At 43.4% G+C, this 19,981-nt stretch overlaps 2 protein-coding genes across 2 annotated transcripts in view; one reads left to right on the forward strand and one right to left on the reverse strand.

The window, feature by feature from the left end:
• The window catches only part of casq1b (calsequestrin 1b), a 30,990-nt gene extending 28,548 nt beyond the window's left edge, over positions 1-2,442 (forward strand). The window contains exon 11 of the mRNA XM_061913401.1: positions 1,831-2,442. Coding sequence (XP_061769385.1) covers positions 1,831-2,106 — 276 coding nt within the window. The 3' untranslated portion in view covers positions 2,107-2,442. The remainder of the gene's footprint in view (positions 1-1,830) is intronic.
• Positions 2,171-19,275, reverse strand: LOC133561289 (uncharacterized). The gene is made up of 16 exons (XM_061914653.1): positions 19,138-19,275; positions 18,211-18,686; positions 17,832-18,023; positions 17,655-17,750; positions 14,227-14,460; positions 13,834-13,981; positions 13,710-13,736; positions 12,984-13,515; positions 11,388-11,437; positions 10,645-10,689; positions 9,653-10,386; positions 9,489-9,584; positions 9,181-9,411; positions 7,167-7,314; positions 7,061-7,087; positions 2,171-6,991 (listed from the first exon to the last, which is right to left on the reverse strand). Exons 1-16 carry the CDS (start codon positions 19,142-19,144, stop codon positions 6,438-6,440), a joined length of 3,597 nt encoding a protein of 1,198 aa, XP_061770637.1. The 5' UTR covers positions 19,145-19,275; the 3' UTR covers positions 2,171-6,437.
• Between the last annotated feature and the right edge of the window lie 706 nt (positions 19,276-19,981).

Raw genomic sequence — 19,981 nt, forward strand, 5'->3', positions numbered from 1 at the left:
TGATTTTTGATGTGTTTTTTTTTTTTAAAGGCGAACATTATCACCAAACCTATGCAAGCGTCAATATATACCTTGATGTTGCAGAAAAAAGACCATGTATTTTTTTTTTACCGATTTCCGAACTCTAAATGGGTGAATTTTGGCAAGTTAAACGCCTTTCTGTATATCGTTCTTTTAGCGATGACGTCAGAACGTGGCGTCACCGAAGTAATACACCCGCCATTTTCATTTTCACATTACAAACACAGGGTCTCAGGTCTGTTATTTTCCGTTTTTTCGACTATTTTTTGGAACCTTGGAGACATCATGCCTCGTCGGTGTGTTGTCGGAGGGTGTAACAACACTAACAGGGAGGGATTCAAGTTGCACCACTGGATTTGAATTTGCCAGAATGTCTTCACATTTGACCGGCGATGCTAAGACAGACATAGCACAGAGATGTATGGATAACCTGCAGATGCATTTGCAACGATTAAGTCAACAAAATCACAAAGGTGAGTTTTGTTGATGTTGTTGACTTATGTGCTAATCAGACATATTTGGTTGAGGCATGACTGCCAGCTAATCGATGCTAACATGCTATGCTAATCGATGCTAACATGCTATTTACGCTAGCTGTATCTACATTTGAAACTAGATACCCACATTTAATGCGAAACAAACACTTACCAATCGACGGATTTAAGTTGCTCTAGTGTCACAAGATGCAAAAGTCCTGATCGTTTGGTCCGCACATTTTACCGGCGATGCTAATAAGGCAGCCATGCTATGGGCCACTTCATTAGGTACACCCATGCTATGACCGAATAGCGTCAATAGCTATTCGCTCAATAGCTTCAATTTCTTCTTCAATTTCGTTTTCGCTATCTGCCTCCATACTCCGACCATCTGTTTCAATACATGCGTAATCTGTTGAATCGCTTAAACCGCTGAAATCCGAGTCTGAATCCGAGCTAATGTCGATATATCTTGCTGTGGTAACCGCCATGTTGTTTGTATTGGAAGCCCTGTATGACGTCACAGGGAAATGGACAGTCGCACCGCAAAAAGCGAAAATCAAGAACTTTATAACTTTTTTTAGGGATATTCTGGGAGGTGTAAAATTTTGAAAAAAACTTAGAAAAATAAAACAAGCCACTGGGAACTGATTTTTATTGTTTTTAACCCTTTTGAAATTGTGATATTGTTCCCCTTTAAAGAAAATGTTCCAGTTAAGCATACAGAGTGTGCATTATATACACATTTGTATTAATGTATTTTTATTATTATTATTTTTTTATTATATTTTTTACATTCTGCCATTCAAAGGATGGCACCCCAGGCTGCCGCCCGGTTCGCCTGTTGGGAAAGCCTGTGCAAATATTTCATGTTCCAGTTACGATCTGGTGTTGGCGTTGTCGGTGTGGACCCTAAGATGCAGAGACAGCAGGCAAAGTGCAAGTAAAAGCCCCATAATTAAGGAAAACAAAACACGGATGGTACAGCAGGCACAGGAAGCAGCAGGTTGAGGTACAAAGCAAAACAACAAGATCCAGCCCTGCCCTCTGGAATACGAAGCAGCCTGATTGCCAATCAAGGGCAGGTGAGGCAGCCTGTGTTCATACTAAAGAAGTGATGCCAAATGGAGGAAAATAGGAAGTGGAAACAAAAACAACAGTGCTGGACAGGAAACAAAACAAAATACAAGTAATAATGAGTGTGTGAGATCATGACACACCTGCGGCTTAAAGACTTGATATTTGGTTGCGCTCTTTAGCTGGATAATTAAGGTACATACATAAGCTGACAGACACAGACGCCCGCTCACTACTTGATGTTGCTTTCCGGCAGGCGGACAGCGTGTGGATGGAAATGGATGATGAAGATGATATGCCCACGGCGGACGAGTTGGAGCAGTGGGTGGAGGATGTCCTTTCGGGGAAGATCGACCCTGATGATGACGACGAGGAGGACGATGATAATGACGACGATGATGACGACGATGATGATGATGATGATGATGACGAGGATGATGATGATGACGACAATGATGATGATGATGATGACGATGACGACGATGATGACGACGACGATGACGATGATGACGACGACGACGACGATGAATAAAAACCTGGCTGCTATCCTCCAGTCCAGTACGCCTGATAGTTGTAACACTTTTTTAAACACCTGATATCACTTCCTGTGCAGGATACAAATGCAGCGTCCCCGTGTGGAAAAGCTGCTGAGGAGGCCCAAACTAAGTTGTCTCATCACTGAATTTAAAACACACTCCTGTTTGCCTGATAAGCTAAACTGACGTTTTTGTACCTTGTGTCACATGACCACAGTTCCACCTGCAGGCTTTGACCGTTTTCTACCAGAGAAAAGAAAAAACTTGTAATTGTCCTAAAGGTAATACTAATAAAACTGGAGAGTCTTCAGATGATCCTGTTGTTAAAACAATGAAGTCGCTGTTTCTGTGTTATAGATGTGTGACGTGTATATGTGAAGCACAAGTAAACAAAAACAGATTTATAAGGAAAAAAACAACACATTTTTTAATCCTTTTAAAATATGATATTGTAGTTGTGGCCAGTGTGTGTGCGAGTCTGTGTTTAGAAGCACAGGCACACAAACAAATTTGAAATAAAAAAGCAACACATTTTTTGCATCCTTGTAACATTTTTATATTTTTGGACATTTGTGTCTCTTATCAAAGCTGCAACACTGATTTTAAATCACACCAATCAATGAAAAACAATACTGCAGTGTAGGTCTTTTCATGTGAAAAGGCTCAAGGGAAAAGGGACAAGAAAGTCTGGCATTAGCAGCGCTGTGTAGAAACTTTTTAAGACAATTAAGCAGATCACACACATGAGGAACATTTAAAATCTAGCGAGCATGAAGACTGTACAGTCGTCCCTTGCTACATCAGGCTTCCAATAGTGCAGCTTCCCCACGTTAAAAAACTTTTTTAAAGCATATTCTTAAATGTTTTTAGCCTAAATTACGTGTTGAATTAAGTTTTATGTACGAATTATACATTTTTATACATATGTATTTATCTTATTGTATTAATTAAAGTTTTAAAGTTAGAGTCAAAGTACCACTGATAGTCACACACACACACACACACACACACACACACACACACACACACACACACACACACACACACACACACACACACACACACACACACACACACACACACACACTTAGTGTGGTGAAATTACTCTCTGCATTTGACCCATCCCTTTTTTCCACCACTTGGGAGGTGAGGGGAGCAGCGGTGGCTGTGCTCGGGAGTCTTTTTGGTGATTTAACCCCCAATTCCAACCTTTGATGCTGAGTGGAGGTAATAGGTCCCATTTTTATAGTCTTTTGTATGACTCGGCCGGGGTTTGAACTCACGACCTACTAATCTCAGGGTGGACATTGTAACCACAAGGCCACTGAGCAGTGAAAGTATTTTGAAAGTATTCACCAAGCCGACTTCCATTCCCGGGTTAAGGGTTACACAACAGGCGCTACTCAATCTTCGCTGTGACAATCTTAAATTAACTTTTGGCAGAACAACGTTTTGATGAACTCCATTTTCATCAGCTGGAAGTAGCATCGGACATTTGGCGCGGCACTTCAGGCTACCTGAGACTGCAAGAAACTATTAGCTATCAGCGACTGTCCGGACAATAAAAACAGCCTTGGCAAGATCAGTGTGGAATGACAGCGCAGAAAGGCAATGCCAACACAGCTAGAGGTGCAGCTACAGTATGACGCTCAAGTTTTTGCAGAACTATTTACGCCCGTGGTTTCAACGCTCAAAGCCCAATTCTAACTTAGAGGAATTCCCCATGTCATGGTCGTGTTGTAGTGGCCAGGTGACGGCCATAGCGATGATTCTTGGAGGGTCTTTTGGCCTACTGGTATGTACAGTCCTGTAAGCTACTGTAAAGGTTACTATATTGGGTAAAACTCTAATAACGTGGTCGCATGGTTGTGCGCGGGTCTTTCTCCCGGGATGCAGACGGAAACTCCGAAGACAGTAAGTACCAGTGATTGTAGTCAGCTGGAGGCGTGTCTTAATGAAATTAAATAATGTATGTCCGCTAACTTTTTGCAACTCAACGCCAAAAAAACGGAAATGCTGATTATGGGTCCTGCTAGACACCGACCTCTATTTAATAATACAACTTTAACATTTGACAACCAAACAATTAAACAAGGCGAATCGGTAAAGAATCTGGGTATTATCTTCGACCCAACTCTCTCCTTTGAGTCACACATTAAAAGCATTACTAAAACGGCCTTCTTTCATCTCCATAATATCGCTAAAACTTGCTCCATTTTGTCCACTAACGACGCTGAGATCATTATCCATGGGTTTGTTACGTCTCGTCTCGATTATTTTCGGGTCTCCCCATGTCTAGCATTAAACGATTGCAGTTGGTACAAAATGCGGCTGCTAGACTTTTGACAAGAACAAGAAAGTTTGATCACATTACCCCTGTACTGGCTCACCTGCACTGGCTTCCTGTGCACTTAATATGTGACTTTAAGGTTTTACTACTTACGTATAAAATACTACACGGTCTAGCTCCAGCCTATCTTGCCGATTGTATTGTACCATATGTCCCGGCAAGAAATCTGCGTTCAAAAGACTCCGGCTTACTAGTGATTCCCAGAGCCCAAAAAAAGTCTGCGGGCTATAGAGCGTTTTCCGTTCGGGCTCCAGTACTCTGGAATGCCCTCCTGGTAACAGTTCGAGATGCTACCTCAGTAGAAGCATTTAAGTCTCACCTTAAAACTCATTTGGATACTCTAGCCTTTAAATACACCCCCTTTTTAGACCAATTGATCTGCCGTTTCTTTTCTTTTTCTCCTCTGTCCCACTCTCCCTTGTGGAGGGGGTCTGGTCCGATGGCCATGGATGAAGTACTGTGTATCGACTGGGGACGTCTCTGCGGTGCTGATCCGCCTCCGCTTGGGATGGTTTTCTGCTGGCTCCACTTTGGACGGAACTCTCGCTACTGTGTTGGATCCACTTTGGACTGGACTCTCACGGTTGTGTTGGATCCACTATGGATTGAACTTTCACAGTATCATGTTAGACCCGCTCGACATCCATTGCTTTTGGTCCCCTGGGTGGTGGGGGGTTGGGGGGTGGTGGTGAGTTTGGTGATTTAACCCCCAATTCCAAACCTTGATGCTGAGTGCCAAGCAGGGAGGTAATGGGTCCCATTTTTGTAGTCTTTCGTATGATATATATTATTTGCATAAATCATGCAGGAAATGCAGAAAAACTAAATCGTGCCGATAGCACGGGAGGCAAAGCTAAGGGTGGGGCTAGCGTGGAAGCTAGCATACAAACAGGAATCAAGAATCAAAAATGCTGCCGTCATTAACTGTTGCGTAATGCAAACAAGGAAACCAGCCTGAAAGTGGAGATAAACGGGAATAAAGAATGCTCTGATTAATGCTGAGGAGCAGGTGAGTGTTCCGAACACTAATCAGAGGCAGGTGAAACTATTCTGCAGTCATGGCAACTGAAACACAACACAAACCCAAGGGGTGCTGAAAACAGAACTGAGGTAGTCAAAACTAACAGAACAAAACATGATCCGGGCAACGGATCATAAGAGAAACAAGAATAAAGGTGCCTATATGTTTTTAGAGGGCTCTAATAATGCATTTAGTAGGTTGGAAACATTTTTTAATGCGCTAACTATGAAAATATTCGATTAAGTATCCTACTTTGCGGAAATCTGTTCATCACGGCTAATTAACTACAATAAACAAGGCACGACTGTAAGGCATTTGGTGTTGGGTAACACCCATTGATGGTAAACTAACTTCCTGTTTATCACTGTCCCTTTAAAGCAGGGGTGTCAAACTCGTTTTAGATTGGGGGCTACATGGAGAAAAATCACTCCAAGTGGGCCGGACTGATAAAATCACGGCATGATAACTTAAAAATAAAGACAACTTCAGATTGTTTTCTTTGTTTGAAAATGGAACAAACACATTCTGAAATTGTACAAATATTATCTATGTAAATTGTATCTATATTATCTGAATAAATTATGTGATAATGTTCATCAGTCAACTCATTGGTGTTAATTGTCAATCTATCAAGATAAAAAAATGGTATCAAAAATCAAATTACAGTATTTTATTTATGTAGTTTGATCATTTTCCTCGACTGATGTACTAACATCATGCTGTTTGTTTTGTACATATGTAGCATCATCTACAAAGATACAAAGAATTGCTATTGCGACATCTAGTGGACACATTTAGAACAGCTGTTTCTATCATTCAAAAATGTCAGGTTAATTTTTATACTTCGCAAACTCATCCCATGGGCCGTATAAAACCTGTTCGCGGGCCTGATCCGGCTCTCAGGCCGTACGTTTGACACTACTGCTTTAAAGCATCCATCAATACATCACCATTAATTAGCTCTGTTTGATCAGGTTTTTGTCAGCAAGGGGACAAATGACGACGGTGTCAGAAGCTTTGTCGCAGCAGTACAAATAGAAAAAAGGCAGAATCTTCTCGTTCAACGTGTCGTTTAGAGTGTAGATATGTGTCCGAGCCTTAACGTCATAGAAGGATATTTGACCCTCGTCGTAGTCCACGTAAACGCCCACCCTCCGGAGTTTGGCGTTGAGTGCGAGCTGTAACGGAGGGGTGGTGGACATGCGGTACCCATGGCCCTTCTTCATGGCCAGAGCCCAGTAGCCATGGGTAGTGCTTACAGAGATCCGGCCCTTCCGGTTGACGGATGACTTGGCCACGCCCAGGTACCAGTCGTCCTTGTCACCCACCTGGACCTCCCAGTAGTGTCTGCCCGAGGTGAAGCCCTCTCTGGCCAGGACAATGACCACCGTGTCAAAGCGTTCGGGGTGGTCGGAGAGATCCTGCCACGCTCCCAGGTGACGCACCTGACGCCGGTCCTGCGAGAGCTGCAGCCATGGGTTAGCAGTGTTCGGGTCCAGAGTGATGTCCGCTGCAAAGGGAGTCATTAATGGGGAATCTCCATGGACCTAAAGGGAGTTAGCAATGAAATCAAGCCTACCTGAGTACTTCAGAATCTTATGGATCTCTGTGAGAAAAAGACAACAATGAACCGCTTTTATTTTTGAATCAGAGAAACATGAAATATATGTTAGAGGACATCAAACCTCTATCTGCCAGTCTGTCCACTATGTCCTTTAAAGTGACCTCCAATTTGCACACAGCTGTCCTGATCAGGCCGACACAAATGTCTGTGGGAACGCTGGTGTCAGACCAGTCCTGGACGGAAGGCGCCATGCTCAGAGCTGGAAAGTTCTGAGAAAGGACACATATTTTCTGAATTTGTTATGGCTATTATATTAATTTATTTAAAACATTCATGCGGATTAACAACAGTTTCCCACTTCAATGTGTCGGAATAAGGAGTAGGAAGAAGCAGATGTTATTTAATTATATCCCCCTTTGTTCTACAACAATTACCCCAAAAAATTGTGGACTCTTGTTGTCCAATCTGTAACACAAACAAACAAAGGGACAGTTTCACAGACAGACAGACAGATAGATAGTGTGGAGAATGCATATATTTTTAAGAATTATTTATCTAATCATAGTCATGTTTAAAGCAGCTAATATTTTTCCAAGTGTACGCTTTGTTCTTTTTCCTTTGTTCGTTAATTAGTAAACTCTATGTTTTACCTTGAAGGCGCTGGATTGTGTATTGGGAGTATAACGTACTCCCTTTATACCTTATCAGTTTAGAACAATAAGGCTGTATTTCTTTCTGGGCGGGACGGGGCTGTTTTCATCCTAAATAAGCTGACTCTCTCCGTTTGATTTTCAGACCGCTTCTTGATGCTGCTATTACTGGATTGTAAGGCTGGTCTCCTAAAGCTTTACTAAAACTTGGTGAGATTGCTATTCTGTCTTGGTGGTCCTTCTTACTCAACATATGTCTTCCGAAAGAACTAGGAATTGACCAGTGTGTTTTATTCCTTGAGAAGAAGACTGGCCCGACGCAACTATTGATAGATAGAAAGACGGACAGATTTGCAGACTATTGTTTGCAAATTGCTTTAACTTTACAGCCTTTGTAATTTTACAAAATATGTTTATGTAAAGATTGACCAATTTTTATTATTAGATTTTTTTTGGTCTGGTCCAGCTTCTCAGGCAAATCATATTGTTGTTGTAGATGCCCATATTTGCTGAGCAGATTTACTTTACAAAACTGAAGTGTGGGACACTTCTCTTGTTGCCTTATTTGTATTTGACTTCATTAAATGGATTTCTAATAATATTTGACGCAGCCGGATCGCAGCAGGAGGGGATAGAAAGAGAAAAAAGGAAGACACATAACCTCTATTCTCAACAGTACAATTGTTTCAAATGCAACAACACACATATGTAATGAAATCTTGAGTTACAAAAGTAAGCAGATGAATGGAGGGAAAGAAAGAGAAGCGAACTGTATTAACCTTGTAGATTGTTATAGTAACAACAGGTTTAGCTTTGTGTTATCCAGTGTCCCTTAGGGGAAAAACAATAATATATGTTTGATGAAACATGAATATATGCATGAGTGTATGTATGTATATATGCGTGTATATGTATGTTTGTACAGTGAATGTGCGTGTGGATGTATGTGAGCGTAGGTACCTATGTATGTGCTTGTGTACCTTAGTGAATGAATATACATATGTGTGTGTATATATGTATCTATAATTATGTGTATGTGGGTAGGTATGTGCATTTGCGTGTACAATATATTTGTCGGTCAGTGTGTGCGGGAGATTGAACAATATTGGTCACAGTATTGATGCCTGGGGTACTCCGCAGGACATATTTAGCGTTTATGTTCTTTTTTACATTTCCATATGAGTATTGAGGGTAATCCTTCCTAGCACCATTTTAATGATGCGATTTAGGATACCCCATGTTGCTCTCATGCTGTTATTGTTCCTGTCTAATAAATGACTGTTGTATTCCTTCTTAGATGTTCGTAACATGCTCTACCTATATAGATCTAAATAAATGTTGTATGTAATATATTTTTCTTGTTCCAAGCATTTGTCAATACCTTTTTCATCCTCGGCTGATTTCTCTTCTCTCGCTTCTGAGCAAGTTGTTTCCATGGACAATGTTTGTCATAAAGCATCATGTGTTGTCATTTTAATTTCCCACCTTCAAAAAGTGAATGTGGTCCGTTCTTTCCATGTTCTCTAGATCGGTATCCCGCCGCCTCAGCTCATCGATCTCCCGCTCTAGTTTTATGACCAGGTTTCTGGCTCGGCTCTCAGTGCGCCTCTGCCTCTCTTCAATGGCCAGAACTGCGTCGCCCTGAGCTCTCTGAATGGAGCGGACCAACTCAGCGAAAACCCGCATGCTGTCCTCAATCTCTGTCTGAGTACTCGCCTGCAATTAGAAACCGAGAAGCACAAAGTCAGGACCTTCAGGCTTAAAGGAGAACTATCAATAGGTCAGGTTCTCACTTTGTTGAGCTCCACAGAGTTTTTGATCTCCTCCACCTTCTTCTCTCTATCCTGGATCATCTGCTGCACGTCCACTTGGCTCCTCTTCAGTTGGGCCTACAACGACAACACCATGACACTCAAGTGTACCGGCACTAGTCCTTGCCTAGATTACCTCCGCTTACTTTTTTCTCTGTCCATTCCCGCTCCACGGGGACGGTGTAGTGCGCTCGGTGGTCGGTCTCTGTGCAGAGGACACACACGCACATCTGATCCTTCTTGCAGAAGAGCTCCAGGAGCCGCTCGTGTTTGGAGCACATCCGGTCCTCCATATTGGCCACGGGCTCTATCAGCTTGTGCTTGGTGAACCTGCTGGCGTGCGACTTGAGGTGCTCGTCGCAGTATGACGTCAGACACACCAGGCAAGATTTTACGGCTTTGGGGCGGCCCTCTCCCAGGCAAACGTCACAGAGGACCTCCTTCCAGGTGGAAGAAGAAGCCTGAGCGTGCTCCTGTTGAGATGGTTTAAAACCATCTGGGGTCTCCTTTGCCATCCGTCTGCTAGTGTCCGGATTTGTGTCCTCTTCTCGCTCGGCTTTCAAAAGCCTTTCCTGATCTTCTTCTCCGTACCTTTTCATCATTCTCCTCTTCTCGGCCTTGCCCTCCTCACTGTTTACCCGGAGCTCCTTGAATTGCTCGGCGATCTCTCTAAGAACGGTGTTGATGCTGATGTCGGGCTTCTTGTAGAAAGACTTTTTGCACATTGGACACTGGTATAGTGGGCTGCTTTTCCAGTATCCCAGGATGCAGCTCTGGCAAAAGTTGTGTCCACATGGGATGGACACAGGGTTGGTGAAAACGTCCAGGCAGATGGAGCAGTGGACCTGCTCTTCTGAGAGGTTCCCGGTGTAGGACATTCCTACACGGCAGAGGGGCAGCGTCATTTTAACTCAAGCAGCCTTTTCCCACCTGCTGTGACAGCGATATTTTCAGTGTCAGATTGGGCCACTTCTTTCTTATAAGATCTAAATGTAACAACACCGCCTGGTGGGTGATGTTGTAACTACAACCCTTTTTTTTACAATACAGTTGTACCTCAACTTAAGAGTGTTTCGAGACAAGAGCAGTCTCTCAGCTAATTGGTATGCTTCAAGTTGCAAGCAAAAATTGAAGTTACCAGCATTTCCTCCATTGGTTGGCGTGGTGAATGCCACAGCAAATTCTGTAAGAGCCGACCAAAACATCCAGTTTTACTTGCTAGCATTAGCTAATAGCTAGACATCGACATAACTGTGGTTTTCCAACAATGGTAAGGAAGAAAGTCAGCGGGAAAGATAGATCTGAGAGCCAAGTTGTGGATGATATTGATTAAAAAAAATTAATAATCAAAAACATGACCGACTGTGCATTTTGCTGCTAGCCTGCACCTTACTGAAGCAGAATGAGTCTAAATTTTTAAATAGTATCCAAAGCGGGGACATTTATCTATGAAAATATGGCAAAGCTGCTAATGGTGTGTTTGACGGAGATGCGGTTCAAAGGAGATACCATAGAAGTCCGCTCTCCAAGGGAAATACTGTACATTATTTGACTGTCACATTGATTTGAATTCGTTTCAATGGGAGGTGTTGACTTGTGACGCAAGTGTTTTGAGTTAAGAGTTGGGTCAGTGAAACAATCAAGCTCCTAAGTTGAGGTCCTACAGTAGACCTTATTTCCCGCACCACTTTGCCACTATTGAACATTTATATACCTTTGCATAAGAAGACTGTTGAATTAAGAGCCTTGCGCTTTCGAGAGTTTGACGGACGGAACAAAGTCATCGCTCGAGGCAAAATATTAACACATTGTTAACAACTTGGCCACAAGCTCCACACAACAGAATGGTGGTTAGAGATATGAAAAGTCATGAAGACTCACCAGAGAGCAGCTGCCTTGAGGCTCGGCCGTGCACTGACACATGAGACCGACTGCCACCCCCACCAACACACACACCTATGACCCAAAATATACCCCCCTCCCGTTCCTGCTTTTAACCTAGATACACATGTAAAGACTGTCAGAAGGACAAAACTCAACGTGTGTCTTCCGCTGTGTGCATTTTTAATTAAGCGAGTTAAGATTGTCCCCCCACTCGTGAACAAGACTCCTAGGTACTTGAACTCCTCCACTTGGGGCAGGGTCTCCTCCCCAACCCGGAGATGGCACTCCACCCTTTTCCGGGCGAGAACCATGGACTCGGACTTGGAGGTGCTGATTCTCATTCCGGTCGCTTCACACTCGGCTGCGAACCGATCCAGTGAGAGCTGAAGATCCCGGCCAGATGAAGCCATCAGGACTACATCATCTGCAAAAAGCAGAGACCTAATCCCGTGGCCACCAAACCGGAACCCCTCAACGCCTTGACTGCGCCTAAAAATTCTGTCCATAAAAGTTATGAACAGAATCGGTGACAAAGGACAGCCTTGGCGGAGTCCAACCTTCACTGGAAACGTGTCCGACTTACTGCCAGCAATGCGGACCAAGCTCTGACACTGATCATACAGGGAGCGGACTGCCACAATAAGACATTCCGATACCCCATACTCTCTGAGCACTCCCCACAGGACTTCCCGAGGGACACGGTCGAATGCCTTCTCCAAGTCCACAAAGCACATGTAGACTGGTTGGGCAAACTCCCATGCACCCTCCCTTGTTCACGAGTGGGGGAAGAGTGGATCGTGAGATCGACAGGCGGATCGGTGCGGCGTCTTCAGTAATGCGGACGTTGTATCGATCCGTTGTGGTGAAGAAGGAGCTGAGCCGGAAGGCAAAGCTCTCAATTTACCGGTCGATCTACGTTCCCATCCTCACCTATGGTCATGAGCTTTGGGTCATGACCGAAAGGATAAGATCACGGGTACAAGCGGCCGAAATGCGTTTCCTCCGCCGGGTGGCGGGGCTCTCCCTTAGAGATAGGGTGAGAAGCTCTGCCATCCGGGAGGAGCTCAACGTAAAGCCGCTGCTCCTCCACATCGAGAGGAGCCAGATGAGGTGGTTCGGGCATCTGGTCAGGATGCCACCCGAACGCCTCCCTAGGGATGTGTTTAGGGCACGTCCAGCTGGTAGGAGGCCACGGGGAAGACCCAGGACACGTTGGAAAGACTATGTCTCCCGGCTGGCCTGGGAACGCCTCGGGATCCCCCGGGAAGAGCTAGACGAAGTGGCTGGAGATAGGGAAGTCTGGGCTTCCCTGCTTAGGCTGCTGCCCCCGCGACCCGACCTCGGATAAGCGGAAGATGATGGATGGATGGATGGATCGAGTTAAGATTGTCTAATTAAGTCTCATCTTTTAGTATGAAGTCATCTTTATTTAAAAGTTTAGAAAACAGAAGAAAATATTGCATACAAAACTACCAGACCTTTGAAACCACGTGGGAATTATCGTGTTTTAAAGATGTGTGTGAGCAAGTCTTTAATCAGTCTCTCAGTGGCGTTTGAGCCAAGTTGAAAAGTTTGTGTGGTCACCGTCAGGTATGTTTAATGTTCATGATGACGATGGGGGAATTGTTCTTGCCATCGTGGCTGAGGCAGGGGCTGAAGATGGGGTATACACGTTCATTAAAGTTGTGAAAGAAGGTGTAGAGGTGCACGCGGGCGTTGGTGTCATAGAAGGACACCTGACCTCCCTCATAATCCAGAAAGATTCCCACTTTGCTGGGCTGAGATGTCAGCATGAGAGGCAAGCGCGACGAGGCCAGTGCCTTCACCTCGCCGTTCTTGAGCCACAAGCACCAGTAACCCCCCTCTGGACTCAGCTTGATCTCGCCTTTACGGCGGGCCGTGCCATTAGCTAAGCCGAGAGTCCAGGCCGTCTTGCGGGCCACGTCCACCTCCCAGTAGTGTCGACCAGAGCTGAGACCCTCCCGGCCCAAGACAAAGAGAGCCGGATTGAAACGTTTAGGGCCGTCTGTGTGGGAGGTCTTGCGCTCCTCGTATCTCACCTGGTGGCCGTCATCGGACACGGCCAGGTTCTTCTGGGCGGTGGCGGGGTCCAAGAGGACTTCACCTAAGACAGAGAAGATTATTACACCAAAGACACATTCTTTTTCTCCTTTAAACATGGAATCAGGCCCACTGGCAACAGACAATTTAGATTGTTAGTGAGAGGCGCCATCTAGTGTTCATCTTTAAATCACCATCTCTTATAAACATTTACTGGTTTAAGGGCATTTGCTTATCCAAGAGAAAAATGTGACTCACTTGAATAATTCTGCAACTTGCGGAGTTCTGAAAGACAACAACAAAGGGGCATAGTCACACAGGCGTCAAATAGAAAACGACAAATGGCAACTTTTTATTTGAAAAAACCACATGGTTATTAGACCTTTGCCATATAGCCTCTTTAACTCCTCCTGAAACTTGTCAACGAGGCCGCTGACAGACGCACGAAGGGTCCCCAGGTAGAAGTCCGTGTTGACGGTCACCGCCGACCAGTCGGTGGGCTCGGGCAGGGGGGGCAAGGATGCCAAATGCTGCCAGGAGTGGAGAAGGAAGGTCATCCTTGTGAGGTGTGTTACATGTCTGGATCCACCCCCTCCAAATTGCCCAGGGATGCAACCAGGGGCCATAGATTGACACCGCCAAAAAACGAGATGAAAGCCCTAGCGTTCAGCTCATTGCCTACCACTAACTTTTAAGGTGTCGGACAGTGAGGTTTACACACATACTATAGCACAGCCATACCAGCATTGACAATACCACAAGTCATTTCCATTACCTGCAAGAACACCACCTTGTCTTTAATCTGGACGTGGGTGTCCAGGTCCTGGCTGCGCCTCCTTAGCTGACTAAGCTCGTTCTCCAGGTCTCGCGCTATCTCCTGCGCGTGACGCTCAGCCTCACGCTGTTTGGTTGTAATGAGTTCCACCAGGTCGGCCTGGCTCTGCTCCACCAGTCGCTGCAGCTCGGCGAACACCTGCCAGCTCTCCTCCAGCTCCTTCTGGCCGCTGGTCTGCAAAGCACAGCCCACAGACCCACCATGAAGTACACTGTTAGGCTGTTACTGACTGTAACTCTACTCCACACTTTGGATTAGTAAGCTTTTTCGTGTAAATTAGCAAGTGACTAATCACTGTTTTTGGTGTGCATTCGATTCCTGTTTGCTGTCAGAGGAACTGGACGAGCAGGTTCTACATCTCAGAACCAAACACTGCTCACTTTAACCCGAGAGTCGATTTATTTCAAAACAACGTAATGCCTCTTAAAGGGGAACTGCTCATTTTTTCCCCCTATTGTTCACAAACATAATGAATATATACAGACATGATGACGGATGTATTTTCATACAATGTATTCTAAATATTAAATAAACGTAAATAAAAGGGAGCTCCACTATTTCGCTCATAAAATCCAATAAATAACCATTTTAAAAGCGCCAACAATATTCTAAATACATTTCGCGACATGAATATTGCTCAAGTTTTAGTGATATTGTTATTATAAGCGCTAACACAGATAAAACTATTTGTAGCGGCAACGTGATCACTACTGTGTGTCCCTCTGTTTACATCATCAAGTGGTCTGCTGTTACCTCGCTTCCTTGCTCCCTGTAAATGTATTCAAGTTCATAAATAATTCATCTCACCTGGACATGAGACGTCTGAGTAGGTAATCCGACAAGTTGGGACACTTTGACAGCCATTTAGGACCCCGAAATGGCCGGCACGATGCAAAAAGATGCTTGGTCCCCCTCCCACATATCGTTTCTTTGTGAGGATTATGAGATATTTTTCACCAAAATACAAATATATCAACATCCCAGCAGCCGGCATCTTAATGACAGCCGATCTTGCACAGTAAGTGATGTTTTATTATGTCTGTTGGCTCTCATTAAGTATGCAGTGATTAGGAATTAGTGATGGAAAAAAAAAGCAAATGTGATGCTTTTTTTAAATTAATGCACCACATATGCTTAAAATGAGAAAAATACGTAAATATTAAATGCTATTATAAATGTGCCTGTATCCTACATCACATATTTACTTAGAGCATGTATATAAAACCTCAATGGAGGTGTTTGGATCTTGTTTAACGGCTTAGTAGGCCGAATTGCGCGGCTGCTATACTTTAGGCTCCATTGTAAATGGAGTACTTTATATGAGGTAATTACTGCCTTTGACGGGTCAGTAATTCATAACACTGATTTTAATGCATTATTTTTTAAACAATTACGTTTTTTTTCCCCAAAAAAATCTTCCACTGTCCCTCTTTGCCACACAATAGACGTACTAAAAAGTGTTATAAACTTTAAATTCTTCAAATATCTCAGCCGCTTTCGACCTACTCTTAGATATTCGTTTTTTATTATATATTTTTTTATGTTTATCCATTTTTATTTGTAAAAAAAAAAAAGGAACAACAAATTACTGTGGAAAAACACTAAATATGCAATATATTCAAAAAATGTGTTTCCATGTCTTTTGCCTGAGTGCTGCTGGGATAGGCTCCAGATGCCTCTGTGACCCCGAGAGGAACAAGTCGTGGCTTGTGCAGACCTTTGAGACACTTGTGATTAAGGGCTATATAAATAAACTTTGATTGACTTTGAACATGTCAAGTTTTTAATATATGGAAAAATATGTCTTACTTTGGGAGTCAATGGGCGACCAAACGGGGCAAAGAAGCTAAGTGTGTCTTAAATGAATATCTCCTATTTTACTTTGTAAAAAGTGCTATGATGTAATTTTAAAGATAGACTTAATCAAAACTATGTGGACACATTTCAGCTCTTTAATCTCTAAAATGTAACAGATTTGTCAAAGATTGAAAAAAAAAATGCAGACAATGTCCATTTTTTGGTCAAAGGTGAGTCGAAGGTTAACTATTCTTTAGTACAGTGGTTCTCAAATGGGGGTATGCGTACCCCTGGGGTACTTGAAGGTATGCCAAGGGGTACGTGAGAATTTTAAAAAATATTCTAAAAATAGCAAAAATTCAAAAATCCTTTATAAATGCATTTATTGAAAAGTACTTCAACAAAATATGAATGTAAGTTCATAAACTGGGAACAGAAATGCAACAATTTTTTGTGGACATGTTCCATAAATATTGATGTTGTAGATTTATTTTGTGAAGAAATGTTTAGAATTAAGTTCATGAATCCAGATGGATTTCTATTACAATCCCCAAAGAGGGCACTTTAAGTTGATGATTACTTCTATTTGTAAAAATCTTTATTCATAATTGAATCACTTGTTTATTTTTCAACAAGTTTTTAGTTATTTTTACATCTTTTTTTACAAATAGTTCACGAATGAGCAATATTTTGCACTGTTATACAATTTAATAAATCAGAAACTGATGACATAGTGCTGTATATTAATTCTTTATCTCTTTTTTTCAACCAAAAATGCTTTGCTCTGATTAGGGGGTACTTGAATTAAAAAAAATGTTCACAGGGGGTACATCACTGAAAAAAGGTTGAGAACCACTGCCTTAGTAGGATGTTCATCCAAGTCATCTCGCACAAGCACAATACAATTACTACGGACAAGCGGAGGAAAATGGATGAATATAGCTATTATGTTAATTTTTTTATTTGCTCTTTAAAATAAAATAGTTATGGTCGTCATTTAAAATCTATTTGGGTCAGCCATGAATATAGACAAACCAGGTTAAATGTATCAAACCCTCATCATTTGAGAGCAAAAAAACTATTTGGGATTTAAATTGAACGACTTAGCTCTGATACAAAGACACTCCTTAGCTGGGTGCAAACAGAAGCATGGGATGTTTAGTCCCCACAAACTGGTCACACTGGTTGAACAAGCGCACTTGAACGCATCGCTATAGGTAGCGCACAATGGGGAATGACTCAGCTGCCACTCAATAAATAAGGTAAGCCTCTTAGTTGTTAGCGGCAAGGAGGAAATTGAAAATAATCTACCCAGTTTATTTTCAATTTTGACATTTTGTAACAAATTACTGCCACCTACATGGTGAGAGTGGAATAGCATATTGGAATTTGTTTTGGATTGTTGGGCTTTGGCAGAGAGGTCTCCGCTCTGCAACTTGGCTCTTTAGCCTTTATATTAAACATCCATCCATCCATTTTCTATCGTTTGTCCCTATAAGTGGGGGCTGGAGCCTATCCCAGCTGCACAAAAGAGTTCATATGTTGAATCTGTCACTGCCTCATTAGCTTACCTTGATGACCTTTATGGATTGTTTGACTTCCTCCAGCTTCTTGGCTCTCTCCTTGATCAATAGCCGCAGTCCAGACCTTTTCTTTCCCAAGATGCTCTAGGGATAAGGGGCCGGGAGGAGAGAGGTCATGTGACTGTCATGAGAAAGGAAAGGTTAGCACACAAGACCGCCACACACCATCTTCTTCTTCCACTCGTGGTCCGTGGAGACGATGTCATGCGACTTATGTGCGGAGTCCACGCAGGCAGCGCAGATGCAGATGTGGTCCGTGCGGCAGTAGACCTCCAACAGTCGCTCGTGTTTCCTGCAGATCTTGTCCTCCAGGTGGAAGGTGGGCTCAATCAGGCGATGTGATGTCAGGGATTTTACCTGGAAATTCAAATCGCTCAACTTCTAGTTCAGTTACAGCTCATGTTATATGTGTTTTATGTTGCACGATTGTACAAAGAAAAATTCCTAGTTTGTGAAACCCGTTCTCAAAAAATGGCAATAAAACTATTCTGATTCTGATTCTGTCCTAACTGGAAATGTTATAGTGAGGAGCTGGCAGCGGTACCTTTTTGTGATGTCTCAGGTGGGTTTCACAGAATGACCCAGGACAGTTGACGCAGGACTTGTGCGCTTTCAACTTCCTCCCAATGCAAGCATCGCAGGGAACCTCGCCGTCCCGTGCAAACTCTCCAGGCTCAAGACCCGGTGAGCTCCCATGGCCCGTTTCGGAGCCCAAACTGACGGTGGAGCCTCGCAAAGGGGACCCGGGCGCCTCCGCCCTTCCGCCAGAAACCACCATCCCCTGGAACTGCGATGAGATCTCTGCCAGGACCCTGTTGACACTCATTTCGGGCTTCCTGGTGTAGCTCTTCTTGCACATGGGACACAGGAACTTCTTGGTGTGGTTCCAGTAACCCTGCAGGCAGGCCTTGCAGAAGCTATGGCCGCACGGCGTGGATACAGGCTCCACAAACACCTCCAGGCAGATGGAGCAGGTGAACTGGTCCTCGTTGAGGACGCGGCCTCCCGGAGAGCTTACACCTTGAAGAGAATGAAGGACAATAAATATTTACTAGAAAAGCCTTGGGAAGCATATTCTCCAAGGTAGCAAAACAACAATTAATCCAATGGTATACATTTCTTATAGTTTTACTGTCAACACAGCACAACCAACAGTAAGTGGCCTTCATAGCGCTACACTAAGTATCTGAGGAATGTAGTAATTCAAGAGCTTCCACCTGAGAGGACCTTCGTCAGCTTCTAAAGAAAACCTCAATTTAATGCCAAATAATGTCTGTAAAATACAGTATGTGGTCTGTCTCATTCTAGTAGGCCTCCAAAAATATGACATGATAAAACAAGCGTCAGTCCAAATGTGTTCATTCTCAATCAAACCAGCTGTTTATCAAGTAAAAGTATTCAGTAGTGTTTCACAAGCAAACCACAAACGGTCCAAATAAGAAATACATGTCAATGTATAGTTTAAACTCACTCTGCATGTTGTTATGGGGTGTCGCAGCCAGTGGGTCAGATCACCTGTTTACTTTGCAATGAACTAAACAGCCTCTGCGAGCTTCCTGATACCTGAACGCTACCCTCCCACTCTCATTGCGACACACCCAGGTGTTGTCTGGACGCTCCAATGGTGGACCTCCTGAAACCAGACACCGAAACACACCATGAGTGTTTATATTCAAACAATGGAGAGGACTTGAATTCTTAATAATGAGATTTTCAGGAACCAAAACAGAAGAAAAAGATTTAAAACAAAGGTGTGCAAAGTGCGGGCAGCGGTGGATTTTTTATTTGCCTCCGGCACATTGTACGAATAAAATCAAACTGAATAAAACTGCAAATGTGGAAATAAAACATCCATCCCATCCATTTTCTACCGCTTATTCCCTTTCGAGGTCGCGGGGGGCGCTGGCGCCTATCTCAAAATGGCACAATTCAACAATTAAAAGAGAAACAACTGAAATGTTGATCATAATAATGAATAATAACACAACGCATAAATATACTCAAATAAAATAAACCCAGACACACGTACACACATGCACGTCCACGTGCACACGCAAGCACACACATACACACACACGGAATCTCTCTCTCTCTCTCTATATCCATCCATCCATTTTCTACGGCTTATTCCCTTTGGGCTCGCGGGGGGCGCTGGTGCCTATCTCAGCTACAATTGGGCGGAAGGCGGGTTACACCCTGGACAAGTCGCCTCCTTATCGCAGTATCTTTCTCTCTCTCTCTCTCTCTATATATATATATATATGTATGTGTATATGTACATACACACACACACACACACACACACACACACACAC

This window comes from Nerophis ophidion, linkage group LG10, assembly GCF_033978795.1.
Source record: "Nerophis ophidion isolate RoL-2023_Sa linkage group LG10, RoL_Noph_v1.0, whole genome shotgun sequence".
In the NCBI taxonomy this organism is placed as follows: Eukaryota; Metazoa; Chordata; class Actinopteri; order Syngnathiformes; family Syngnathidae; genus Nerophis; species Nerophis ophidion.

Excerpts from the sequence above, each read along its gene's own strand:
- LOC133561289 (XM_061914653.1), bottom strand. Across the intron at positions 18,024-18,210 it reads ACCTGAGACATCACAAAAAG|GTAAAATCCCTGACATCACA; the intron begins GTACCGCTGCCA and ends TTGAATTTCCAG. Across the intron at positions 7,315-9,180 it reads ACCACATTCACTTTTTGAAG|AACTTTCCAGCTCTGAGCAT; the intron begins GTGGGAAATTAA and ends GTCCTTTCTCAG.